The sequence below is a fragment of the Chrysoperla carnea genome, chromosome 4 (assembly GCF_905475395.1).
Source record: "Chrysoperla carnea chromosome 4, inChrCarn1.1, whole genome shotgun sequence".
Taxonomy (NCBI): domain Eukaryota; kingdom Metazoa; phylum Arthropoda; class Insecta; order Neuroptera; family Chrysopidae; genus Chrysoperla; species Chrysoperla carnea.
The window spans coordinates 56,816,039-56,827,928 of record NC_058340.1 but is presented as its reverse complement, the minus strand read 5'-3'; the positions used below and the strand labels follow the sequence as shown (position 1 = coordinate 56,827,928).

The 11,890-nt window shown below is 29.8% G+C and overlaps 1 protein-coding gene across 2 annotated transcripts in view; it reads right to left on the bottom strand.

The window, feature by feature from the left end:
* Positions 1 to 1,935: 1,935 nt before the first annotated feature.
* The window catches only part of LOC123297577, a 161,006-nt gene continuing 151,051 nt past the window's right edge, over positions 1,936 to 11,890 (bottom strand). For both annotated transcript variants that reach the window (XM_044879300.1, XM_044879301.1), the window contains exon 6: positions 1,936 to 2,156. In XM_044879300.1, the coding sequence (XP_044735235.1) occupies positions 2,041 to 2,156 (116 nt within the window). In that variant the 3' untranslated portion in view covers positions 1,936 to 2,040. The remainder of the gene's footprint in view (positions 2,157 to 11,890) is intronic.

Sequence of the window (11,890 nt, the reverse complement as noted above, 5' to 3'; positions counted from 1 at the left end):
AGTAAGTTTCAATAACTAACCCCGTTCAGGGGTTCTTAAGAACACCATTGTTTTTACTTGTATAACATGAATATTTCCAACAATATGTTATATTTCATAACATCACAATAAATTATCGTGAATTGTATAATAATACCCTTAAGTTTTTTTTTATAGGCAGAATGATTGATTATGTAGTTAAACTATGCTCAGAAATAAATCACATGAACACATGAAGGTCGGCGCGATACGTCTTAAATGACAATACCAACAAACTGATTTGATTTTTATAGGTTTTGTATTTGTTCCCTTACATATTTATTGACATGGTAATAACGTGTCTTTAACAAATACCTATATTTTGTATTGATTAACTTCAAAATCCTTTTTGAATAATAAAACCGCAGGAATTATTATTGTAAATTTTTTCGTGAATCTGGTGCTGAAAAGAGTTTAATATATAAATTAGGCGTTGCTTGCAGATTGATAATATAAGCGTTGAACCATACCAGAGCATTTACACATTATGCTTGTTTTAATACAGAGTGGTTCGAGTTATAGTAACTAGACTTCATGAAATATTACATAACTTTAAAAGAATTACAATTCATCAAAACACTTATAGCCGGGAAAGTGTCTTTTTCCAGATATACAAAGTGTGGGCTTTCGGAATCTGGAATAAAAATGAGCTTGATATAACATTAAAATATAAACTTGAACGCCTTTCAACAATCGAGCAGAAAAGAAAATATAATTGGTGATACACAATATAACATTATAAATAAAGAGAGCATAACAAAACATGCATAAAACTTACCTTTTTTTCATGGGTTTTTATGTTATTCGCTGATAATGTAGCTTTTACAACGACATAGGTTTTTTCCCCACCTAGTAATTAAACTTCCAAAATTCCTTCCTAAGTGCTCACCTCTTCGATTTATCAGTCAATCACCCAATTTCACTTGTCTTGAGTTACCTATTTAACATACATTCTTAAATAGAAATCGAGTTTGGGGCAGCATTGAGCAATCTACCTTTGATTTTCCAACCATTGAACAAGCCATGGCCAAAGCAATTTAAATGAGCTTTGGCTTGATAACTTTTGCCTTTGGCGTTAATATACTATGGCTTGAATTGCCAGCCTTTAGCCAAACCATAGCCAATGTTAATAAAGTTTGTTTTTAATTCAATTTTTTGGCAACAGAAATTATGAGCGTGGGAGTAAACAAAACCAATTTAAATCAACCCCCTGTTTTGACAAACTCGTTTATTAAATTACTAGCTTATATGTATAAATCTAAAAACTTACCGGACACGTCATATTATGGATAACAACCGGATTTAGGAAAAAATAGACCGGGAAAAATAATTTCTGTAATAGTGTCTCATTTTTGAACGCAAGGTGTAAAAACTTCAGAACAAAACCAACTTAACTTCTCTTTAGTCGATAAACTCAACCCAATCAACTTGTAATTACAACAATAATCCGGGCCTATAAAATTTTCAGTCTATTTTTTCAGTCTAATTTTAGGTGGTCTATTTTTTCTGGTTACCATTATAACCATCAGATTATTAAAGAGGTTGATCTAGTTCAAAATTAAACCAAAAATCACGGACGGACCAGGCTAAGGCAAACACTTTGTCCATAACATACAGTTGTACAGTGGTTTAATTGAAAACTGGGATTAACGATCAACAATCTCCTCCTAGGCTTGAAACAGTATTGACAGTTTTACATTTTCTCTTCATGATAATGTGCTAAAACTGAAAAATATATTGGTAGAAAACGTTGATGAAAATAATACTTTCATAAAATTGATTTATATCGTGTACGTGAGAATAGAGAATAACCCAAGCTCTTCCTTAAGGCATGAGGTCTTGTGTTTTTTAAAAAAATTTTAATATCCACGATATTTACTTGAGAGGTTTTACAAGAATTGAAATAAAAATCACAACTTACAAAAAGAGAAACTTATTTATTGGACAGAAATGGAATATTTTTTTTATTACATGTAAAACAATTTTCGTATGGATTGGATGGCATAACACCAGACATATCTTTTAATAAATGTACAATAGAAATACAATATAAAATAATAATAGTTGTGAAATTTGATGACTATGAGCTTTGTTTTCACCCATGGCCATATCACGTTGCATTGCTTCTGTATGTTCACCTGCAACACAAACCAATGAAAAATTACTTTATATTAGCAAAAGATTATTAGATGTAACAATAGACTTTTAAATATTTATTTCTTGGAATATAATTTAATTAAAAAATAATTTAAAAACAAACAATTGACTGAGTTAACAATTAAAATACCATGTATAGACAGTGTTGATTATATATGTCCCTCTTATAAAAATGTTATAAATGAGACAAGTCCTTTCAAGCGTGCCTACGCATTTTAAAAAATGCACTTTAGGCGCGTCAAATTTGAGGCCGAATACAACATACAATAATTTGGAATTCTAACATTAAAGAAATAAAAGCTAAATAATTAAACAAAATTTTCAATTTTCGATATTTTTAAAATTACTCCAGATATCGAAAAATTATTATTATTCTAACTTTTCGTCTTATATTTTGAAGTTAAAACATAATTCACCATCATAATTGAAAATATATATTTTTAAAATTTTTAGTCGGGTACAACGAGTTTTTTTTTTCAATAATTTGTAAAGGTTTTAACTTTAATTTAATTTTTTTTTTACAATATCCACCGACTAGTTTTGGAGAAATATATGAAAAAATATAATCTATCTAGCGTTTTCCCATAAGACCAATGTTAAACATGCCTACTTTTGAAGTCATTTATTTATTTAAATAATCGGGCAACCGCTCCTAAAATTATCAGAACTGATTTAGATTAAGTCCAACTTCATATAAAAGAAAATCAAGCCTTTTATCCAAAATTTCCCTGGCACTCGTACATCCATAAAATATATGCATAAAGATATTTCTTGAGGTATTAAAAGTATATTTGTTAATTTTGGGTGCCTTGGATAACCGTCCAATTAGGCCTCACAAACAAATATCCCTATCCTAGTTCATAATATTGATTCAATTTGCATTTCCTTTAATTTCAATTAAAACAAGCAATCTTAATTAAAATGCACATATAAAATAGGCATTTAATTAATCTCCTGATACTATTTTCTTAGATCGAAATGTAAAAAGAATAGATGTACCTATTTTCATATATTTTCTTCATTGATTTTTTTTAGTCATAGTTTCGAAAATGTTAACTTATGCATTGCACCGAACGCCAACAAAGAACGGTGGTTTATAAATCTGTTTTTCCAAGTAAACAAAATCATGTTTTAAAGGGGCTTTGTTTGACAATATTTCGTGTTTTCGGAAGAATGAAAAGGTAAAAATCGCATTTTAAGAAAATGCATCTAACAATAAAAAAAAACAAGTGAAAACAAACAATTGACTGAGTTAATTGTTGAAATACCATGTATAGACAGTGTTGATTACTCTGTCACATTACACATACATATATGTCATACATTACTGATATTCCCATATAATACATATCATACAATTTGCGCATAATTTGCGCTCTCACGGGTAAACAGTGATGTTTACAAAAAATGTTTCAAAGAAAAGTTGTTTATTGTTTTCAAGGTACATTTAAACTTTTATTCTATCTCTAACGGTTTACAAGATGGGTCCTATGGACCCAAAACCCAATTGATCTATGTTAATCATTTACAAACTTGACCTGACTTTTTACGTCCTCAGCACTTTATAAAAATTTCAGCTTACTTTCTCTTTTCGTTTTGGAGTAATCGTGATGACAGACGAACAGACAGACGGCAGACCGACGACAGACAGACAGACAACCGGAAATGGACTAATTAGGTTATTTTATGAACACCTATACCAAAATTTTGTTCATAGCATCAATATTTTTAAGCGTTACAAACTTGGGACTAAACTTAGTATACCTTGGTTTATTTCATATATACATGGTAAACAAATTAAAAGAGAGATAAATGTGACTTTAGTGATGGGGATATTATGCTCACAAATTGTTTTTTCAACAATATCACAATGTCTATTGTTACACTATTCACGTTCAAATTTTAAGTCTATGTTGCAATTATTTTTATGAAATACAATAAAAATATTATATAACAAATGTTTGTTATTTTATGTTATCTAAACAAGTAATACAATTAATTCTAACAAACAAAACAACATAGTTATTTTCTTCGATAATATTTTATTGTAACTGGAACTGTTCGACCTTTGCTGATGATTGGTAGTTTACAAATACTTGTACAATTTTTGTTTGAAATTAACGCCATAACTTATTGGCTCTATTAAATATTTAATTGGATTAATTGTTTATTCTGAAGGATCATTCTAGGAGACATATTTGATATATAATTGTTTTTAAATTGTGTTTTTTTAAGTGGAGCAAAGAATAATTCTGAAGGAACATTTCAGGAGCAATTATTGACTGATTGCTCCTTTTTTTTAAAATTGTTCGGGGTCCCTCAAGCTTCGGGATCCCAGTGCACTTTACCACCTAGCTATGCTACGGTAAGTGAGATCGTAAACATTAAATAAGCACTTGATTTTTATCCAAAACATTGTTTCCATGAAATGTCTAAAAATAAAGGAAAAAATAGAGTGGTTAGGTTTTGTTGTATGGAAATGCAATAATATACAAAAAATTTTATTTGTGTTATTCTATTTAACTTTGGTAAAGATGTACCTACTTTAATACAGAGGATTATAAAAAACTGTATACATAGAAAACATCACCGACAACATTTTCATGAAGTAATATTTTAGCAGCTCTGCCGGCTATTCTATTTTAATTTCAAGATTCAATTCCAGAAAGACTCGTGGCTGACTAATCAAAAATCAAGCTAGATCGTCGTACATTTCATCAACGTTCTAATCAAATTAGCCAACAACAAAATTAGTTTTTATCAAAAATTATCAGCAAAATCAATTTTGTGTTAATTACTGTACAACATTTTATGAAAACATAGAACTGGAAAATATTCATTTTACGTAAAATCATCTAAGCCTACTGAAGGAGTGAACATAAGCCGTTCCTTAAATAATTAATTAGTAACTTGTATAAAAATATCTATATCATCAAGATCGGATAGCAATTTTATTTATCAAAATATATTTTTCACACCATTTGGAGGGTTCAAGTTACAACAAATACAGTGCAACCTCGATATAACAAATTGGAAGAAAACTAGCAAATATTCGTTAAACTGAGGCTTGTTCTATTGAGGTCAGGTTGGTCTAAAATTTGTTATAAAAAGGTAATTAATTATATTTCGCTTTTCTGCGACTGATAAGGAACAACTTTTACGATTCTGAGCCATTGCAACTTGAATCTTTAACAATAGTGAGGAGCAGCAGTGTATACATTACTTTCGATCAAACAAGAATGATTTATTTACGAAAAAAATACATGTATCGGCTCCTGTCGCATCATGAATCACATACTATGGGATGAAGGGTTATACATTGGTGGGAACGTTATATAAAGGTTTTGGTCAAAATTCCTTTATTAGAAGTATTTACACTTTTTTTATAGTAGAAAATTCGTTGTAAGGCGTTGCTGGCAAAAAATTTTCGCAATGTAATGTAAAAGTGTATTTTACATTGACTCTTATGGACAATTCAAGGGAAAAATTTGTTAAATCGAGGAATTGGTTATATTGAGATACCTTAAAATTACAAACGTTGAAAATTTTTTTAAATCGAACCATAATGGTATACCTAGCGCGTAGGTTGTTTAGATGAGATGTGGGCTCTTAATAAAATCGTTAACTAGAGTATATTCTAGTTAGAAAATATCTTAAAATAATTCTTCTAATAACTCCCATTAATAAATCCTCGTTTTTGTAATAAGTGAAATTAACAACTAGAATTGCAATTTATGTATTAATCGGTCGAACCAAGTGTTCGACCTATTTTATAACAACGCTACTTTGGCTTGACATTTTGAAATAAGAAATTTTTGACATAAATGCTTGTTACGTGATAGGTAAGTTTCAAAATAACTACTGAGATTAATTACAAGGAGAACTGCTATAAAATAGCCAACACCCCTTAAAAACAATTTTCATAAAATAAACTAACTAACGTAGGTACTTAGTTAGAGGTACATAATATTATATTCTGTTTAGAATTAAACAAACTACGAGTAGTTACTACTAGCCATGTACGATATACTTAGTTATTATTTTACCATTTTTAAAAATTCAAAGGCTTTAAATACTTTTTGTTTTGTGCTCAGTTGTTCGTTCATATCATATTTAGCCGCAACAAAAGTATTTCAGATCTACTAGCAAAAAAGAAAAATCATGCATTTTTGGTTTACTTCAAAAAGTTATTAAAAACAAAGTATTATTTGTATTATTATTTAAATTTTTTAAACTCTTTTGACATGATTTTGTTAACTATATCTATAAACAAGTGAAAACAAACAATTGACTGAGTTAATTGTTGAAATGCCATGCATAGTCAGTGTTGATTTCTTTATCACATTACACATACAAACATGTGACACATACATAACTTATAAAGTATAGTATATATGTAAATGACTTTATAGGTTTCTGCATTACCGACCGACATTTAGTGTATAGTTTGTACACATATTATAAAATTTCCGCCTAATTGGCGCCCTCACGGGTAAACAGTGATGTTTACGAAAAAATGTTTCAAACAAAAGTTGTTTAATTTTTGATAAGGAACATTTTTTACATTTAAACTTTTGTTCTATTTCTAACGGTTTATAAGATGGGTCCTACGGACCCAAGACCCAATTGACCTATGATGCTCATTTACGAACTTGACCTCACATTTTACGTCCTGAGTACGCTGTAATTTCAGCTCGATATCTTTTTTCGTTTTTGAGTTATCGTGTCCACAGACGGACGGACGGACAACCGGAAATGGACTAATTAGGTGATTCTATGAACACCTATGACAAAATTTTTTTCCTAGCATCATTATTTTTAAGCGTTACAAACTTGGGACTAAACTTAATATACTATGTATATTTCATATATACATGGTATAAAAAGGCTCCACGAAGGTAAAAATTAATTTTTTTTTTTTAGTTTGCAATGAAAATGAAAATTTGAGAAAATTTTATTAATAAACAATTGTATAAATTATTGAAAAAATAACTTAAAGATAAATTTCCAACGGTAATAAATTCTTTAAAGTGTTTAGAATACAACATCATTTTTTTCAAATTTTTTAATTATTGTGTAATACCTAACTATTACAACAATCAAAAAATGTCGCAAAAAGACCTATTTTCAGCGTTAAATTAAAAATATACATAATGGAGAGTGATGGTAATTTTTTATTGGATATCACATTGAAAAGGTTTGATTCGGATATTGTGGCCTTGAAACCGCGGAAGTATGTAAAACTGAAGTTTTTTAAAAGCAGCCCCATTACATTAACTTCCTCTGGGATCATCTTATATCTCAATCTTTTCATCCGTTTTGCATACTTATATTATGCATAGACATTAACATCTTAGTAATTATGAATAAAAGTTGTATACAGTAATTATATAAAACTATAATCATTTAGTTTCGAATGAATAGTAGTAATATGAGAACTAGCAAAGATTTATTTACAGTTTGAAAAGTTTGTCTAGAAGTAATATAAAGTTTGTCTAGAAGTAATATATAAGTATACACCCTTAATAACTCTTTACTTAATATGATTATTGTTTTGAGTGAAAACACGGATAATTTAGTTTTACTAAGATCCTCTTAAGTCGTGGGAGTATTGACATTAAGTTCATTATTTACTGTATTCTTCGGATTTCGATTTTGGTTTCCTTAAGTTTAAAGATTTACAATATTTCTTAATTACCGTTATTAAATTTTAAAATATCTATGGACACACAAATACAATACGTGTATACATATTATATTTTACTAACCTAATTTGCACTTTCACGAGTAAGCAGTGATGTTTACGAAAAAATGTTTCAAACAAAAGTTGTTTATTTTTTTTATATGGAACATTTTTTACATTTAAGCTTTTTTCCCAACAGCATTTGGACTCAAGTGACCTATGTTGCTCATTTACGAACTCGACCTCACTATTTACGTCCTAAGCACGCTATAAATTTCAGGTAGATATCTCTTTTCGTTTTTGACTAATCGTGGTGACAAACGGACGGACAACCGAAAATGGACTAATTACGTGATTTTATGCGTTACAAACTTGTGATTAAGCTTAGTATACCTTGATATATTTCATATATACATGGTATAAAAATACACCTGTAAATATAAAAAAAATCTCGTTTTTCAAGATTTTAAAATATTGTATAAAAATATATTCAGATATAGTTTGTGATAAATAATAAAAAATACATTATTTTCTAACCCAATTACATAGTGCAATAAATAAGCCGGAAAATGTGGAAAAGTGGTGGAACAGCTCCGATTACAAAAATTTTTTGTGTACGTATTCCTTAGACCTCTAGGAACATTCAGCCGCACTAACTTTGGCATAAGAAAAAAAACTAAGAAAGTTAGGGTAGTTTTCCCAACCCCAAAACTCTCCAAATAGTAACAGTGAAAACAAATCAATATTTCAACTCAAAAATCGTCTTCCGAGGGTTTTTGAGGTCGTTGATCACGAATTCAAGGTTAAAAAGCAACTGAATATGGTTGGAACCCCAATAAAACTACCCTTAAAGTGATAGAGACAAAAACTTTATTAAATTCAAAATTTTGCCTCAGAAATCGTGTCTCGTGGAGCTTTGAGGTTCGGTGTTCACATATTTAAGGTCAAAAAGCAATTGAGGATTGTTTCAACCCCATTAAAACTACCCCTAGAAGTGACAATGATAAAAAAAATTTGAAAATTCTGAATTTCACCTCAGAAATTGTCTCTTTCTGGTTTTAGAAGTCATTGATAATGAATTGAGGGCAAGAAGCAACTGAATGTAGTCCCAAGCCACCCCTAAAGGCCACCTTTAGAAGTGACAGAGAAAAAATTTAAAATTGTTCCTCGAATATCGTCTTTCAGGGGGTTTTTGGAGCCGCTGATCACGAACCCAAGGTCAAAAAGTAACTTGGATGGTTGCAACCCTATTAAAACTACCCCTAGAAATGTCAATGATATATTAATTTTGAAAATACTGAATTTCACCACAGAAATTGTCTCTCTGCGGTTTTAGGAGTCGCTGATCATGAATTTGAGGTCAAAAAGTAACTGAATGTCACAGCATCCTTATTAAAACCTCCCCTAGAAGTGACAGAGATAAAATTTTAAATTTGAATTCTCTCCTCGAATATCGTCTTTCGGGTAATTTTGGGGGCGCTGATTACGAATCTAAGATCAAAAAGTAGCTGAAGAGGGTTGCAACCCCAAAAAAACTACCCCCAGATGTAAAAATGATAAACATTTAAAAAAATTCAAAATTTTCAAATTTTATTAATCATTCACACTTCTAGGGGTAGTTTTAATAGGGTTGCAACCATTCAAGTTACTTTTTGACCTTGAATTCGTGATCAACGATGCCAAAAACCCCCCGAAAAACGATATTCGATTAAAAATTTTAAATTTTATCTCTGTATCCTCTAGGGGTGGCTTTTAGGGGTGGCTTGGAACTACATTCAGTTGCTTCTTACTCTCAAATTCATTATCAACGACTTCCAAAACCGCAGAAAGACAATTTCCGAGGTCAAATTCAAAATCTTCAAAATTTTTTAATTATTGACACTTCTAGGGGCAGTTTTAATGGGGTTGTAACCATTTTCAGTTGTTTTTAAACCTTGAATTCATGATCAGCGACCTCGAAAACCCTCGGAAGACGATTTTTGAGGTGAAATATTGATTTGTTTTCACTGTTACAATTTGGGGATGGGAAAACTACCCTAACTTTCTCAGTTTTTTTTCTTATGCCAAGGTTAGTGCGGCTGAATGTTTCTAGAGGTATAAGGGACACGTACACAAAAAATTTTTGAAATCGGAGCTGTTCCACCACTTTTCCACATTTGATGGTATTTTCCGGCTTATTTACTGTAGTAACACTTATATTCACTGAATTTCAAGTAAATATGTCAACGGTGGATTTATTTTTAGCACCAAACCTATAAAAATAAGCCTATCTACAATATAACAAATTGCTTGAAGTTTTATTACCAATTTTAAAGAAGAATATTTGTAAAATACTCAAACGACTTCTGTATACATTTAAACTAATGTTAATATATTCCATTGCTATTTGTAGAAGAAATTATTATTTAATTCAGTAGAATCGGAATAGGATAACCGAAACGGTAAAACTTTGCCGAATTATTGAGAGCCAAACCTGAACTTATTTATGTAAGGGAGACTTTTCCTGTTCCTGCGGAAATAGAGATTACACATAAAACTTTGTTTTGCTAAAAGGAGATGGACAATCTTTTATTGCTTATAACCTCTTCGTTTATCAATCAATTTTAATTTCACGTTCTAATTTTGTCATGGAATCAAGTCTAGTTATATATTTTTATGCACTGAACAAAAATTTCTTAATACCAACCGATATGAGGTTGTCTTAACTTCATCGTAAGATCAAATATGGCGATTTATACCTGCTAATAGGTTTAATTTAAAAAAAAAAAGATTTCGGAATTGAAACAGCAATATATGGATTATTATTGATTTTAGTGTCCTAAGTCTACAGTTTAACCAACAGCGCTATCGATGCTTGTTTCATATGTACCAAAAAATGGTATATGTTATAAAAATGATCGATAAGCTTATTTCAAACTTTCTGTAAGTTAGTAACAACAATCTTCATATAGTTGGCTCAATCACATATGGACTAGACATGATAGATATGCGATTATGATGACCAAATCCTTTATTTAAGAAAAACGCAAAGAAATTTTCTATCTTTCATCGGTTCGCTTTATTTACACGATTATATATTCCACCTAAGTACAATTTTATTTTCCATCAATAAAATACATGACTTTAAACTCATTTAAACTCATATAATCTCTTTCATAGAAGTAATGATTTTGATTATTTAACTTCAGTGATTTTGTATCAATGAATTCATATTTTAAATTAATCTCCTTCTATTGTAAATACAAATATTTAGCTGTACTTGTTCCAATCGTTAGGCAATTTTTTGAAAATATGTTTTCTTTATTTGTATATGAAACGGCCAACTTCGGGATGACGTTGTTATTATTATAATTTTTTTTTCAGTGTGGGTAATATGGCCAATTTGACATCATGATTATCCCCTATTCTAAAATGAAATGTGTTGAGGTTTATTCTCCAATAAACTTAGTACCTCCATTTTCGTATGAACGTAAAAACTATTCCTATATCGTTGAAAAAACATGTAACATATAATTTGATTACATAATATCGTAACTATTCTTATGGAAAATCATAAATCATATATGGTAAAATAAATTATAGAACATACCAGTATTATAGAGAGCATACATTCACTATATATAATACTGCACTGAGCTCATTGGATATCAAAAGTTATGCTAATGCGTTTTAATGCCCGTGGAACAACGAGAGATAATACTTTTTTTCACAAATACTAAATTTTATGTGTATGTGTTATATTGCAAGAGATAATTTAAAGTTTTCTTCAATTTTTATGTTATTAACTTTTGGATAGCAGGTCATGAATTTTATACCGAAAATTGAAATCAAAAGTTTTACATTTTCATTATGGCCATCAAAAAAATGACAATGAAACTACTATCTATTTTTGAGTCCCCGTATTCATATCGATTAACAATGCTGACTGACCATTGAGCCATCTGCTCACGCCAACTTATGAATTATCAATCTATAGAGACTATATTCCCAGAAAGGTCCTTTCACTAAAATTGATTTATCATCCCATTATTT